This window comes from Acomys russatus, chromosome 8 (assembly GCF_903995435.1).
Source record: "Acomys russatus chromosome 8, mAcoRus1.1, whole genome shotgun sequence".
Lineage (NCBI taxonomy): Eukaryota > Metazoa > Chordata > Mammalia > Rodentia > Muridae > Acomys > Acomys russatus.
Genome location: NC_067144.1, coordinates 69,966,972 through 69,982,344, shown reverse-complemented (window position 1 = coordinate 69,982,344; position 15,373 = coordinate 69,966,972). Strand labels below are relative to the sequence as shown.

At 48.3% G+C, this 15,373-nt stretch overlaps 1 protein-coding gene across 1 annotated transcript; it reads right to left on the bottom strand.

The window, feature by feature from the left end:
- Positions 1-2,045: 2,045 nt before the first annotated feature.
- Positions 2,046-13,593, bottom strand: Il10rb (interleukin 10 receptor subunit beta). Its single transcript, XM_051150248.1, has 5 exons — positions 13,459-13,593; positions 12,190-12,313; positions 7,728-7,885; positions 4,704-4,870; positions 2,046-2,201 (listed from the first exon to the last, which is right to left on the bottom strand). The coding sequence occupies exons 1-5, from the start codon at positions 13,511-13,513 to the stop codon at positions 2,046-2,048; spliced, it is 660 nt and encodes a 219-aa protein (XP_051006205.1). The 5' UTR covers positions 13,514-13,593.
- Positions 13,594-15,373: the final 1,780 nt, after the last annotated feature.

The following is a 15,373-nucleotide window of genomic DNA, read 5'->3' as shown; positions in this document are numbered from 1 at the left end:
TCTGCAAGGACATCTACCCAAGCAGTTGTGATTGCTTATTTTCCAATATTGAACCAGCATCAAGGCTGCTACTGATCTTTCAGCCAAGGATTATTGCTTCAAAATAACCAGTATCCTTTCCCCCCAGTTTACCCTTAAATATCTGTTTTTCTTTACTTCCCTGGGTATACTTAAAACCGCCACTCCCACCTCATCCACCAGCCCACCATTCACCATGACATGTACCCTGGACTTTCAAATTTCCCTGCGCAATCTAAGCAGTTTTCCTTTAGAGAGTCTCCGTTATTACAGAGTGACATTACTGTGGGGCTCCTGGGCCTGTCTTGTCCTTACCTGAGGTCAGCGGATGCCAGTCAGCCACACACAGGACTGATATGGTTTCCCCTGCCCCACTGTATCTGCTCTGCATCTGTTCATACTGTGACATATCCTCATGACCAGATGTAGGAGAAAGAGGCCAATCTTGCTTTACAGGGAGGAGGGCATGTGAGGATCCTATCCTGGGAGCAAGCCCTCCCTGGGCTGGGTGTTGGCCTGTGTGTGGGGTCAAGCTCTTAGTGTATAAACAAGAAGCTTTTACAGTCTTCAGGCAGATGTATTCCATCTTCTTTCAAAACCTCTAGAAAATAGCCCCCAACCCTGGTGTCCATAATACATACCCCGGAATGTCAATGGTGGGATATTCCCAAACGGAAAACACCACACCTCTCCCTCCTGCTCTCCCTTCGCCAGCATTTCTGCGCTCTCTCTCTCTCCCTCCTTCTCCCTCTCTCTCCCTCCCTCCCTCCCTCCCTCCCCCCTCCCTCCCTCCCTCCCTCCCTCCCTCCCTCCCTCCCTCCCTCCCTCCCTCTCTCTCTCTCTCTCTCTCTCTCTCTCTCTCTCTCTCTCTCTCTCTCTCTCTCTCTTCCTGCCAGAACCATTACCTTTGAACCCAAGGACTCCATTCTCTGGACAGTGAAGAAGGCACTATCAAGGTCTGGGGTTGGGGTGGGGTTCTGGCTTCCTTGGCACACTGAGAACGGGCCAGCACACGAACATGCATCTGGCTCCTGTAGAGCACTGGATGGCCTCTGCCTAAGTGAAGTCCCTCCTCGTGCCCCCACCTACCTCTTTCAAGTGCTGTGGGAGCGACGTCCCAGAACAGAAGATGTACTTGGCCTTCTTGTAAATGAACCACAGCAAGCCGAAGCAGCCAAGGAGGATGAGGACGACCACAAAGACGGAGGCCATGAGGATGGCAGCCACCATCCAGGAGGGGGTCGTTTCTGCCAGGGACAATGTGGCCGGTTAGACTCATGGCGCGTACGCAGGTTGAGTCACAGGGTTGCACCCATTGTGACCCAAAACAATCCTTCAAACCCAACTCATCTGGGTGGCGGGAGGTGGCGTTTTCAGTGAGGCCACCTCTTCCCTGAATCCCCTTTACAGTGTGGCTTCTGGCATGAATGGTGGCACAAGGAGGGACAGAAGCAAGGGTCCTGTCTGCTCAGCCTGTTTGTAGAATGGCTGAGCCTGCCTGCTCTAGGCATCACGCCTTGACATGGCAAATAGGGCCTGAAGGAGACACAGGCACCCATGTGTGGTACTGAGAAAGGGAAGCTGCTTTACACAGAGGAGCACACACAAATCCTTGGGCTGAGTGGCCCAAGTGGCCATCACTGATGCCTTGTCCCTGGGGCCACTGATATGTTTTCCAAGTGCCCCCTCCCTAGTCATTGTGTGTCCTCAAAACTAGAAATGCAGGGAAGGGAAGTCAAGATGTGGCAGGGCTCAATCTCTGCTGGGCGTTCATATGAGAACCAATGAGTCTACTTCAGAGAGCTGAGAGGGCAACAGAGCAAACATAGTAAAGGTGGATTCATGGAGGCAGACCCCAGCCCACTGCGCTGGCCGGAGGGAGCCAGTTTTCTCAGAATGGGGCATCTTATTTGTAGGATGAAGCAGACCAATCTGGGATCTGGGGACCACACTGATGGGTGGTGGTGGTGGTGGCTGATCTCTGCCCCGTAGCTCCGAGAAGGCAGTTCCAGGCAGTTCAGGTGCCCCTACTCACCATCTTTGGTCGTCCGCTCACAGAGAGGTTTGCTCCATTCTCCAGTTCTGTTCTGATCAAGAAGAAAGCCTTGAACTTGAATGCAGTAAGTTGTCCACGGCTCCAGGTCTCTGAGGACCACGAAGTCATATGGAGAAATGACTTGAAACTATAAAGGAAATGCACAGCAGTGAAGGGATGCCGCCTCTCTCTTAGAACCCTTTCCCGTGTGCTCTAAGCTGTGATCCAGACTTCTCAGAAAGAGCCACTGGCTGGAGCGCCTTCCAGCTCTGGACATATGTTACATCCTGAGGAATGAGCCAAGACCGACCGTGATGCAGCCAAGCCATCTCATTGTCTCAGTTCTGTCCCATGGGTGGCATCTAAACCGTCACACTTCCCTTACAAAAAAATACTCTACCTCAGCAATTAAGGCAACCAGGAAGGCTCCTTCCCTCATGGGACCCAGTGTGCAATGCCTGCAAACAGTGGTCCGTGTGTGTGTGTGTGTGCGTGTGTGAAACCTGCTGCCTGTACAGGCTGCTCCCCTCTATGGATATATAAGTTATTCATGCTACCCCCTACTCTAGGTTCCAGACAGGTATGCAAGGTGCCTTTCGGATGCCTAAGGGCACACTGGCCAGGATTCACATTGGTCAGGTCATCACGCACGCTGCAGAAAGAGGTGTCAGGGAGCTGTGCACCCCTCTTCACCTTAGTCATCAAAGCATGCAGTATCAGGCATGACCTTAGTGAAGTGGCTAGCCTTCACAAGACACTGGACCTGCTGCTGTGCCTTGACCTTGACCTTGGACTCCTTCCTCTGCATCTAGGGTTATCATCCACAAACTTTCTGTTTTATTACAGCAGCCAGAAGAGACTATGACATGGTTCCATTCAGTGGCAGATTCTCTGGGTGAAAAAATTAACTCGATATTTGTGTTTGGCTCTCCAGTATATGTGTGTGTGTGTGTGTGTGTGTGTGTGTGTGTGTGTGTGTGTGTGTGTGCGTGTGCGCACGTGTGCGTGCGCACATGCATGTGTGGGTATGTATGCATACATGTGTCACATACGTGTATATGTGTATACATGTGTGTATGTGTGTGTACGTGTGTACCTGTGTGTACATGTGTGTGTGTGTGTGTAATCATATCATCCTAAGACAATAAACGTGAGTGATCTTCCTCTCAGACTCTTGGGAAGAGCTGATGAACATTTAATGTAATTAATTTACACAGCTTATATACCAGCTGAGTTACTCAGCTCAGGGGCACTAACTTTGACCAAAAAAGAGTAAGTGTGTCCAAATAAAGATGAGAGAGCCTCATATTGCTCCAGATAATGGGGAAAGTTTGGCTTTTGTCAGCGAATGCCACAGCAGTTCAATGAATTGGGCTGTTCTTTCTGTTTCTTGAGTGAAGCGGGTTGTTGTGACTCTTTTGGAGACCAAAGGAGGCTGAGGTCATTGACGTGACCACAGCAACGTGGTGACAGAGGCAACATTCTAACCAGAGTTTTTAGCTTCAAGTTTTGGTTTCAAAAGAATTGCTTTGTGAGCTGGTAAAAGGACTCAGCCTGTACAGACCTGGGAACTTGATCTCCAGGGCTGTGGCATGCCCCTCAGCTAAAGAAATAAACATAATAAAACTTCCTTTTAAATAATTGCTCCCCTAAAGAAGAGAGCAACGGGGAAAAATTAGGTAGGAAGATTAAAAATAAAATGACAATGTTCTTAAACATCTTGGGAGTTGGGAGGTGTTGTCACCAGGGAGTGACTGGTTTGTGGCATGTGGGGGATATGGGATGGGGAACTGGCCATCCAGCTGATCACATGGCAGCTGGCTCCAGCTTCCCCCAGCTAAATGCTGACAGTGCCCTATTTCCCCTGCAACTTCCTTCTAAGGAAAGGGAAATTTACTGGGTGGACTTCATCCTGAGAGTCTGTTCCATGCCTTCCCTCGCGAGAGGGGGATCCAGCAGCTTTTGGCTTGCTAAGGAGCAAGCTTTAGACTTTCTGGATATCAGGGTGTGTGTGTGTGTGTGTGTGTGTGTGTGTGTGTGTGTGTGTGTGTGTGTGTGTGTGTGTGTGTGTACAGGGACGTGTGCGCACACCAATAGGTGTGCGTATGAAGCACAGAGGTTGGCATCAGGCGTCTTCCTCTGTCTCTACCCACCTTACTTTTGAAGACAGGGCCTCTCCTCGAATCTGGATCTCACGAATGGACTGAACCAGCAGACCAGTGAGCTCCCAGCATGCTCCTGCCTCCATCTCTCAGTCTTGGTCAGTCATAGTTATGCACTGTCATGCCTGGCTTTTTTTTTTTTTTTTTTTTTTTTTTTTTTTTTGAGACAGGGTTTCTCTGTGTAGCCTTGGCCATCCTGGACTCACTTTGTAGACCAGGCTGGCCTCGAACTCACAGTGATCCGCCTGCCTCTGCCTCCCGAGTGCTGGGATTAAAGGCGTGTGCCACCACGCCCGGCTCACGCCTGGCTTTTTAACTTGGGTGTTGGGGAATACAAATTTTGGCTCTCATGTTTGCAGAGCAAGCACTTTACCCACGAAGCATCCCCCCAGCCCCGGGTGGCCTTTCCTCTTTGTTATCATGGCTGGCCAAAGTGAGCAAAGAACATGGGAACCTCCGTGTGAGATACACTTGGCAGCCAAGCGTACCTGTGCGTCAGTGCCATTCTTCCAGTACCGCACCCTGTAAGCCCATGAGTTATAAATGTTCTTCATGGACCACGTCTCAGGCTCGTTCTCGGTTTGTGGGGCTGAGAAGCGCATGTGCAAAGAGTCCGCGAGAGAGTCTATCTGCATCTCAGGAGGTCCAATGATGGCTAAAAGCACACACCAAGACAACAATCAAAAATCACATTTTAAACAGTTGGACATGGATTCTTCATGTATGTGCGCAACAATCCATTGAAGGACTGAAGGATAACACTGACCCTAGACATGCCACTGTTACAACAATGCCTAAGGAAGACAGCTGGATATTTTTGCCTATTTAAAAAGACCCAATAACCTTTGTCTTTATTAATCAAATTTAATCCATTTATATGCACAGTGATATATAGTATACTTAGGATTATTTCAACTATATTGTTTTTTACTGTTTATAAAAATGGCTTTTTTTTGGGGGGGGGGGAGGGGGTTCCCTTGTACATAGCCCAGGCTAGCCTCAGACCTGTGATTTTTCCTGTGTAAGTCTTGTCAGTATTGTTGTTGTAGGCATGACACCCTGCTTGGCAAAAATTCTGTTTTTAGATGGTTTTATATTGTTAGCTTCTTTTTCTCTTTGTGCCTTTTCTTTCTCTTTCTGCCTTCTACCGGTATGAATTTTCTTTTGTTTTCTAGCCTTAAGGCTACAAATGATATTTCTATTAGCTGTAGAACTTTTCTTTTCCTAGCTACTTATGTAGCTAGGCCCTTCACTCCATCTAGATCTTCATTCAAATGTCAAATGTCACTCTTTGGGCAGCCTGTATATCATGGCTTTATGGACAAGAGTGGCACTCCTCTCCTGCTGACTCCCAGCTCTGAGAGCCACAGTCACTCTGCATCACAAAGTATGCACCCACTGGACTCTTGTCAGCCTTCCTGAGAGTCCCATACACTCCATTAGGGCAAGGCTGTCTTCTTGTTTGTTGTTGTAGCTTCAATGCTAAGAACGTGCCTAGCACACAGTAGGTGCTCAAAAATAACCACAGAAAGAATAACAAAGGCTTTGGGAAGGCACAGTTATGTCCCCTGTTCTCCTCATTGGCCAATGTTACTTTTGGGGGCTGCTGTTAAGCCACAGGGGCCTGTGGCAGCACCTTTGCTCTCTCACTTTTACACGTGTGACCTTGGGTCATGTGTTGGGGGGTTGGTCTGGGCCTCTATGTATTCGAATGTTGAATTCAGAGCCCTGAGATCTGGTTCCAGTCCAGACGAGTGCATTCTCAGGAACACTGATCTATGTTATATAAACTCTGCTCCCTAATTATCTCTGATTGGCTAATAAAAGAAGCTAGACAGCCTGTAACTGGGCAGAAGAGAGGTAGGTGGAGCTTCCGTTCCCTGGCTTGGGATCATAGGTAGGGACCACGAGGTGAGGGAGAGAAGGAAGGAGAAAACGGGGAGAAAGGACACAGCTAGTGGAGCAGGCGCAGCCCAGACAGGATGAATATTGGCAACTAACTTGGGGTGTGTGGCTGACAAGCAGCCAGACTATCTCAGAGGATTAGTATAAGACATATCTGCCCAGTTATTGTGCTTAAAGCTTACTAATAAATACAAGGCTCTGTATATTTTACTTAGGAGCTAGAACAAATAAATAAAAAGCCCCCTGTGTTAATAAATTATTCAACAACGGTCATGGTCCTTGCTCTGAGTCTACAGGGAACTGGCCTCAATGGGACATTAGGTAGGACTCAGAACCAGCCAGGCCGAGCTAGAAATTACTGGAGCAAAATCCTGTATATCAAATGAACCCCGGCTTACAATGGTTTGACTTATGGTGTGAGAGAGACTGACATTAAACAGAAGCTGTACTTTGACCTCAATCTAAGGACATGTGGTTTAATTTCTTTTTCAATGCAGGGAGATAGCTGTGAGCCGTCCCCTCCCTGTCAGTCATGGGATTAGGAGGGTGTGGCCGGCTACAGGTGTGTCAAATGCATATTTGATTATGGTATCTTCAGTTTATGACAGGTTTACAGGAAATTAACACCACATAAAGGCATTTTAGCTTTGGAGCCTCGCTACCATGAATTGTCTCTTTTAACACCCGGTTCCTTTCTCTGTTTCTAGAAAGAAATGCTTAGAAAGGCAAATTTTAAAAAAATTAAAATTAAAATTAAAAAAAAAGAAAGAAAGAAAGGCAAATTAACTCTGACCATTTCCAGCAGCAGAAATCTGAGTTTGTGCTTGTCATAGGATGGACATGGAAGAGAAGAGCGACTTTGGCCTCTTTCTGAGTGGGGATCTAACTGTGGAAGCTACAGAGCCCACATGCAGGGACCCATATAAGCCCCAGCTCAGGCTAGGCTCTTCCCTCTGGTGCCCTGGGAGGGCCTTGTAACCTCTCATCTGCTCTCTTCTCCCAGTTGCTATATGGCAGCCTAATTCTCTTAACACATTTGTCTCAGAGCCTCTGGGTCCCCACAGCCCTCCACTTCCTACCAAAGCTTGTCAGTCTCAGCCAATTCTACCATCAGCCTACTCATGTGTGGTGTTTTGTGTACCGAATGCCATGGGATTGGAATTATAAACTTTGTGAGCTGACATGTAGGTGCTGGGAATTGAACCTAATTTGTCTGAAAGAGCAGCCAGTACTTACCCACTGAGCCATCGCTCCAGCCCCATATTCCTTGGGATTGTGAGTTAAATCCCACACTGTCTTCCTTCCAGAAAACTGTCACAGCCTTCCGTTTCCTCACTAACAGCACTGGCCCTAACTCAGTCATATTTGTGAGCAGTGAAGTCACCAATTTTATACTCATTTATTTTACTAATGACATATATAATTTTTTTCCTGCTTTACCCATTAACTTCTTTAAGGTCACAGATTCTTTGCTATATACTGAGCTTACGGACATAGCCCACTCATCTGTAGGCCTGCGAAGAGTTCTTACTGATGGATCACCAGCGTGGACAAAAGCAAAGTGAAACGATTACATCATATAACAAAGTGGAAAATAAATGGCTTACTGTCATCCACCGGGCAGAAAGTGACGTTTACCCAGTCCGAGTGTTCATCTGCGAGCTCGGCCCTGACCCTCAAGGTATGCTCGCCATACTTAGAAAGAATTGAGAAGTCGCACTGCGTAGAGGCAGTATTCTTGCAGCGATCTTGGAAATGCCGGTAGCTACACAGTCAGAAATACAAAATCAGTAAGGGCTCTGTCTTGGCTGACAGCTTTACTCCCTTTGATGGCAAGGATGAATGGAGGGTGGTGAAGGCAAAGGCATTCTTATCTCCTTCCTCCTTTGTCTTTGTTTCATATTTTTAGAGAGTTTCCCTCTGTTGCCCAGGCTGGCTTCTAATTTAAGATCCTCCTGCCTTAGCATCCTGAGTGCTGGGGGTTCAGATGTGCACTCCTGTGCCTGCAAGATTCTTCTATTTTTGGTTGAGATCCCAGCCTTTAATGGCTGAGCCATCTTTCCAGGCTGCCTGGAAGATTTTTAAGTTTTTAAAAAAATATTTTATTAATTTATTCATATTACATCTCAATTGTTATCCCATCCCTTGTATCCTCCCATTCCTCCCTCCCTCCTGCTTTCCCCCTACTCCCCTCCCCTATGACTGTGACTGAGGGGGACCTCCTCCCCCTGTTTATGCTTATAGGGTATCAAGTCTCTTCTTGGTAGCCTGCTGTCCTTCCTCTGAGTGCCTGGAAGATTCTTAATCACTGATTTTGATAAATAGTATGTACAAGGAAGTTGATATTTTTGTAAACTGTGTTCCCTGAGAGCTTAACGACCCCTGGGAAACCACAAGACGTTTAAAATACAGTCCACCCTATAGCCAAGTAACTCATGGAGAAATCAAATTAAACAAAAATTAGTATCTTAGCAACAGAGATTTTAATATCCTAATAAACACTCACATCTCCAAACCCTGGGTTGAGTATTCAACCCATCTCACTGAGAGAGCTTGCTTCCTGAATTACACATTTCTGAAAGCACTAGGCTATGACTTGTGAGAAGATGACACACACAGATTAACTGGGAAATAATAAGATGACTTCAAATAACCTCCCAAGAATGACTCACACTGCAAGGATTCTGCAAAAAATTATAAAGCAGCCCATCTACCCCCAACAGGAGCAAGCACAGCAGGAGGGCAGCAGACACAGCATGTGCAATTCCCTACTCACCCCCGGCTGCCCCAGGAGGTATAATTAGCTGCCTCCTACCTAAGAAATCACGAGCTCCCTTCCTGTAAGTCAGGAGCTGTCCGACTGGTTCCCAGCACATCTCCCTGTCTACGTGTGAGAGCCAATCGGGCCACCCTTGTCTGTCTTGGTGTCTTTTCCTGCTGCCACGACAGAATATTCTGACAGATCCATTTAAGGCAGAAAGCTTATTCTAGCTCACAGGCCCAGATGACAGTCCACCATGGCAGGAAGTGAAGGCTCAGAGGCCTGAAACAAATAGTTATACCTTGTCTAAAATTAGGAGACAAAAGAAAAAAGGAAAAAAAAAAAAAAAAAAAAAAAAAAGGAGACTGGCAGTGAATGCATGTGTGTCAGTGTTCGGCTCGAGTTCACCCTTATTTTATTTTATTTTTATTTATGTGTGTGTGCATGTGTGTGTGTGTGTGTGTGTGTGTGTGTGTGTGTGTGTGTGCGCGCGCGCATGCCACTGGAGGCCATAGAAGCATACTGAATCCCTTGAGCGGGGTTACAGTTACCTGAGGGCTGCCCCACATAGGCACTGGGAACCAAACTCAAGTCCTCTGCAAATGCAGCAAGTGCCCTTAATACACTCAGCTGTGTTGACTTCAGGGCTTCAGAGACAGCATCGTGGCTCACTGCATCATCATCGACTTCCAGAGCATCAGTGCCCAAAGGCCACAGTATTCTATAACCTGTCTTTCCCACTCAACATATACAGACATTTTGCCAGCCAACCAGCTCTCCATGGCTGGCCGCCTTACACTCTACCGTTGCAAAGTCCAAGGGCCATTTCAGAAAGAGGTTTTTCTCTTATGCAACCATCTAGTTCTCCCAGTACACATCAGGAAGGCGACCCAAACTGTATTTCAAAGATCTTTTCTTTTCTTTTTTATTGATGAATATTTTAGCTGGTAAATATGTAATACTTATGTCACATTTTTGTATTAAAATCACCAACATACCTTACTGTAGACAACCTGACCCTGAATGAGAGAGTCTCCCTCTGTGGCTCAGGCGACAGGGGACACAGGTAAAGCTCCCATATAGTGGAGTTTACTGCACTGCACAAGCACATTCAGGTTGGAGTCAAAGCAAACTTTTACGGAGCCATATAAACGCAACCACGTCGTTCAGACCCCGTGTCTTTCCTAAGGGCACGTCTGAGTATTCACTGTGCACTGTGCGCCCATGTGGAGTTCGGTGAAGAGGAACACTAGAGCCAAGACACTAGCCCTTAGTTAACAGCCATCTCCAGTCCTATGTCTTCTCACCTCAAGGACAAACACCTAGGATGATGACGACGACAATGACTACAGGAAAGCAAGACACAGAGCTAAGAGAGCAGATGTGGTTCGCCCCCTCCCGAGCTCCTGATGGAGTTTAGCATCACCCATCTGTGACACCAGCCATCAGGTGTCACCGTTTCGTGACTCTGCCATCAAGTCCATCAATAGCTAGATACTGTGGCCCTGCCTTGGGTATTTCATTACAGCAACAACAACTCCAACTGATATAAGAAGGAAGTTAATTTTCCTCAGTGAAATTGCTATGTGCTTCCAGACCCGAGTGGAGAAAACATGAAGGTGAAATGACAAGACCTAGCACACCAGGGATGCTACAGAGTGGCCTTTGATCAGCCACTGGACTGTGGACTGCAGATAGCTATACTGAGGTGTCCGAGGGCATCCTGCTTGTATGAAATGTGCGCTGAAATGGCTGTGTGCATGACGGTGGAGAATTCACTGTCAACCTGGTGGAATTTATTTATTTATTTATTTGATATTTTATTTAATTTTTAATTTATGTGCATTGGTGTAGGGGTGTCAGATCTTGGAGTTACAGACAGTTGTGAGCTGCCATGTGGGTGCTGGGAATTGAACCCAGGTCCTTTGGAAGTGCAGGCAGTGCTCTTAACCACTGAGCCATCTCTCCAGCCCAACCTGGTGGAATTTAAAGTCAGCATGGACACAACCTCCAAGTAGGTCTATGGGGCAGTTTTCAGGAGGGCTTTGTATAACCTGGATGCCCAGATATGAGCAGCACTGTTTTATGAACTGGGGTCTCAGACTGACGAAAAAGGCAGGAACTGAGCACCAGCTTTCTGTCTGTGTCCTGACTGGATGCCCTGTGTGCGGCCAGCTGCTTGGAGCTCCACCACCTTGATGGAGTACAGCCTCTTGACAAGGCCGCCCCCTCACAAAAGAAAACAAAGAAACAAATCTTCCTTCATAAAATTATTTCAAACTAAGGAAAAGAAAAGAAAAGAAAAGAAAAGAAAAGAAAAGAAAAACCCAGCACGTAGGCAAGGGTCACTTTGTACTCTCTACTTCTTGAGCTTTGTAGCCCTTTGGCATGTGTGTAAAGTGACAGCTGCATGGAAAAGAGGGTGGAGTTACAGGGCTCTAGAAAGGCACGCGCCCTGTCTGTCTTCCCACGGTTCTGAGCAGCCAGGTGTGCTGGCTGATGGGCCTTGGGCCTCCTGCTGCTACTGGAGTGTTACCTGTCATCCAGCCTGTGGCCCGTGTAAACAGGCTGTCAAGGGAAGGCTGACCTGTACACTTCACCAGATACCAGGACATGCAGACAGGACAAGTAGAGGGCTAAGCCATGGAGGAGGCAGATCCCAGACTGTTCTAGAAGGCCTGCAGCGGAGGGTAGGCAGCACGCCTCCCTGACTGTTCTGCACACCTGCATTTTCAGGCAGCCTCTGCGTGCACACTGTTGACTTTTTCCAGCGCTAGCTGAGAACTGGAAATGAGAGCAGCAGCAATGTTCTCCTTTACAAATTCATCAGCTTGGGGCCAGCCTGGGCTACGTAGTGACTCCTACACTCTCCTGGGTTACAGGGTAAGCGCACGCCTTTAATCCCAGCACTAGGGAGGCAGAGGCAGGTGGATCGCTGTGAGTTCAAGGCCAGCCTGGTCTACAAATCGAGTACAGGACAGCCAAGGCTACACAGAGGATCACTGTGAGTTCGAGGCCAGCCTGGTCTACAAATCGAGTCCCAGGACAGCCAAGGCTACACAGAGAAACCCTGTCTCAACCCCCCCACAAATAAAGACCCCAGTAAGAGTGGGGGGCCTAGAGGGAGATGTAGAGTTCTGACTAGAATAATTTACCTCTGAGAAAGGAAACTGCTAACAGGACGGCTCCCCTGGACTGTCACAGGCACAGGTGGAAGTGGGGAGACTCCTCCTCTGTCCCTCCCTCTTGAGATCCAGCCCAGGGTCACCATTCCCTGGCATCGCCCTGCAACCAGTCACTAGACTCACCTTTCATACTGAGCTGTGAAAGTCAGATTTTCTTTGGGGAAAGCAGGTGACTCCCACTGTAGAATGTTTTTGAAATTAACTGAATTCATCCTGACATTTGTAGGAGGCGGGATCATTGCTAGAGCTGGAAAGATGAGGGGTAGGGGAGAGAATTGCAACCGTTTTTCCTCAAACAAAACCAACCAACCAACCAACCAAACAAAAAACCCAAGAAAATGACCACATCCAATATTTGGTTCTCCCTGACCCATGTCTTTCAAATGGTGTGCGTGCATGTGTCTATGTGTGTGGGAGGAGGGTATTGGCTATGTGGAGGAAGCTAGGTTTTATTGAGAGCAACAGTGAGAAGAATTTCTGGCTGGAGCCCCCGAGCCCTGTTTGGGCCTAGGGCTGGGAACTCAGGAGTCTCAGGGGCAACAGACCGGCTCCTCCAGGAGACTCCAGGAGGGTTGTCAGGGAGGCCTTTAGCTGAGTGAGCCTGAGGTTACATAGAGGGCAGGCTTTGGGCAAAAGACAGAAGAAATTACTTTTTGAGTTTTTAACGTAGAAAATTCTAAACCACTATCACCCAACTGGTGCTAACAGAGACGAAGTGTGGCCGTTACTGTTCAACACCAGGCTGCCTGGGACACTCTCAAAGCAGCCTGGATAAGGACGGAGAGAAGAAAGCTTTGCCTCAGGAAGATGGTTCCAGGCAGAACCAAGGGTAGCACTAACAGCTAAAGCCCGGCTAGGCGCTCTGCTGAGAAGAGTCTCCAGAAACTTTGGGGAACTGAGGAACGGAATTCAGATTTCAGGGTGTGGACGTGTGGACAGGAAGGAGTAGGGAAGGGGAGCTGGCCCTGAGCAGGACCCGGCAGAGGAATGGAGCTGAGGCTGGGGAGGACGCAAGGTGTGTCCCCAAGGATCAGGACAGGTACCGCGGGGTGTCCTGGGCTGTCAGAAAACTTGGTTTCGGTTAGAACTCTGGAGTTGTGGGGTGGGGCGAGCGTTGTCACCAGCTGTCCCCGCACCCTGCTTTAGTTTACCGTCTAGACAGTCTATAACCCTCTGCTGGCCGGGGTGGTGGTAGCCACCCAGGATCCAGGCAGTGGGAGCGCAATGCCGCGGGTATGCGGCCCACGATGGAAAGGGGTTCCCTTCCCGGTGCTGGGTGCCACACACGGCCCCTTTCGGGGTGCCCAGGGCCAAGACTTGGGGACGCCCCGCCTCCGAGTTCCCAAGCATGGGAGCCAGCCCGCCGGGGGCCCTTACCCGCGCCGACCTCACCTGGCACCAGCAAGAAGCCGCCCAGCCAGCCCGCCACGCTCCGCGCCCTGGCCATGGCCCGGTGCCGCAGCCCCGCAGACGCCGGCGCCCTTCCGGGAACCTCTGCCAGGCGGCCAGGCCACTCCCCTCCGGCAGCCTCCGCCCGCCTGCAGCCTCACTGTGGATCCGGGCGAAGGCGAAGGCGGCCTCAAGCTAAGCACTGAAAAGCCAGCCTTGGGCTAGTGTGGTACCTTTCTAACGTTCCTTCATCACCGCCCCCCCCCCCACCCTCACGCGGGCTCATTCTCCTGTTTCTCACTCCTGCTGTGTTTCTGTCTCTCCTCCTTGGTAGGTGGATGTTGAGACATTGTCTATGGAACCCAGACTAAGCTGAAGATCTTCCTGCCCCAGCAGTTACTTTTCTTTGTCCTCTATTTTTCCCCCTACGGAAGCATCTGTTCTCCAAAGTCTTGTCTCCCAAATAAAAGTACCCTCTAGCGAGCCCAGCTTGGCAATGTTCTAGTGCCTCTCCCCAGCCAGCACCCAGAGATGGCACAAGGCCATTTTGTTCATTTCTTGGTAACTTGTTTCTTGCACAAGGCTGCTGAGAAAGTTTTAATTTCCTCTTCTTAAACGGACCAGGTGATGAGATAGGGAAAAATCACAGTAGGATGCTGACTAAGTACACGTTGAGAAATGTCTAAGTCAGAATAAGCCGTTGGGAGTCGGGGGACCATCCCGGCCGACATGGCTTATTTAGAAAAAGCTAGTACAACCTCGAAATGCCAGTAAAACAACAAATACATTCTCGTGAGAAATGGCTTAAAGAGACCACAGGCTTGTGTAAAAAAGTCTTTTTGTATTACTCTCTGACAATCTTCAAACATACAAAATTGAAAAAAAAAAAAAAGAAAATAAATGCAAGCATTAACAAGCCAACTCTCAGCGATTTTGCAAAGCTTAAAAGAGGACGTTAACAATGAACGAGTCTCTACAGATGACAGATGTATTCAGTGTGTTCAGATGTGTTTCCTGTGGGGTGTTTATTAGGTCTGTTGGACAAGGGCTTCTTTTGAACTGCCTTAGAGGGGCAACATGAGTGATCCACGGGAAGTCTTTGAGTAGGGCTCATGTCAGTATTTCCTCTTTGAATAGAAGTAAGGTGTGAGAGACTGGCTTTTGGGGTGAGAGGAGTGAGATAGGAGGCCCACACCCTTCATGGAAGCACCCTGGGCTTCCCATCAGAGGCTCAGCATCCTCCTTGTGAGTCTTTATCCCCAGTCTTTCTATCTCTCTCTATGGAGATTACCTGGTCCAGTCCCTTGACTTCATAAATGAAGAAACTGAAACTCAGAGGTGAAGCAAAAATACCCAAGGGAGCTGGTAGTCTATCTCATGATAGCGCACCCCTGTAATCCCGGTGCTAGGGAGGACCACAAGGTCCCCCCACAAGAGAGGCCATGCCTAAAAAAAACAAAAAACAAAAAAACAAAGCCGTGCAGGCCTCCCAAGTCACCTCTTACAAACCAAATGTTTGGCTCCCACTCGCATTTGAAAACGTTCTTTTCTCCTCTCCCGGACTCACAGCGACTGTAATCCTACATGCAGAACATAAAGTCCATACACAGACACTTTAAAAGTAGTGAAGTAGGACTCTGAGACATGGACCCCCGTTTGTTCTGAACACCCGGAAATGTTTACTTTTGCGTTTTTTCTTTCTCTCTTTTTTTTAAACCTTAAAATATGGCAATGAGAGGTTTTCTTTCCATCTTCTACCATGACATGTTTCCTTTCTCTCTGAGTCACTTGTCGGATGCTGGAATCATTTATTTAGCTTCTCCCCACCCCCACTTAAGCTGTTGAGGGTTTGGTGTTTATGGGTGGCTGTGACCTTCTCACAGTGGAAGAAACAGACTTTGACATCTGAGAAGGGCCC

What these genes read in the sequence shown, in the direction of transcription:
- Il10rb (XM_051150248.1), bottom strand. Translation starts at nt 13,513, where the DNA reads ATGGCCAGGGCGCGGAGCGTGGCGGGCTGGCTGGGCGGCTTCTTGCTG. An exon ending in TTTCTGCCCGGTGGATGACA is followed by an intron (nt 4,871 to 7,727) that starts GTAAGCCATTTA and finishes GTGTGCTTTTAG; the next exon opens with CCATCATTGGACCTCCTGAG. An exon ending in AGAATGGCACTGACGCACAG is followed by an intron (nt 2,202 to 4,703) that starts GTACGCTTGGCT and finishes TTTCCTTTATAG; the next exon opens with TTTCAAGTCATTTCTCCATA.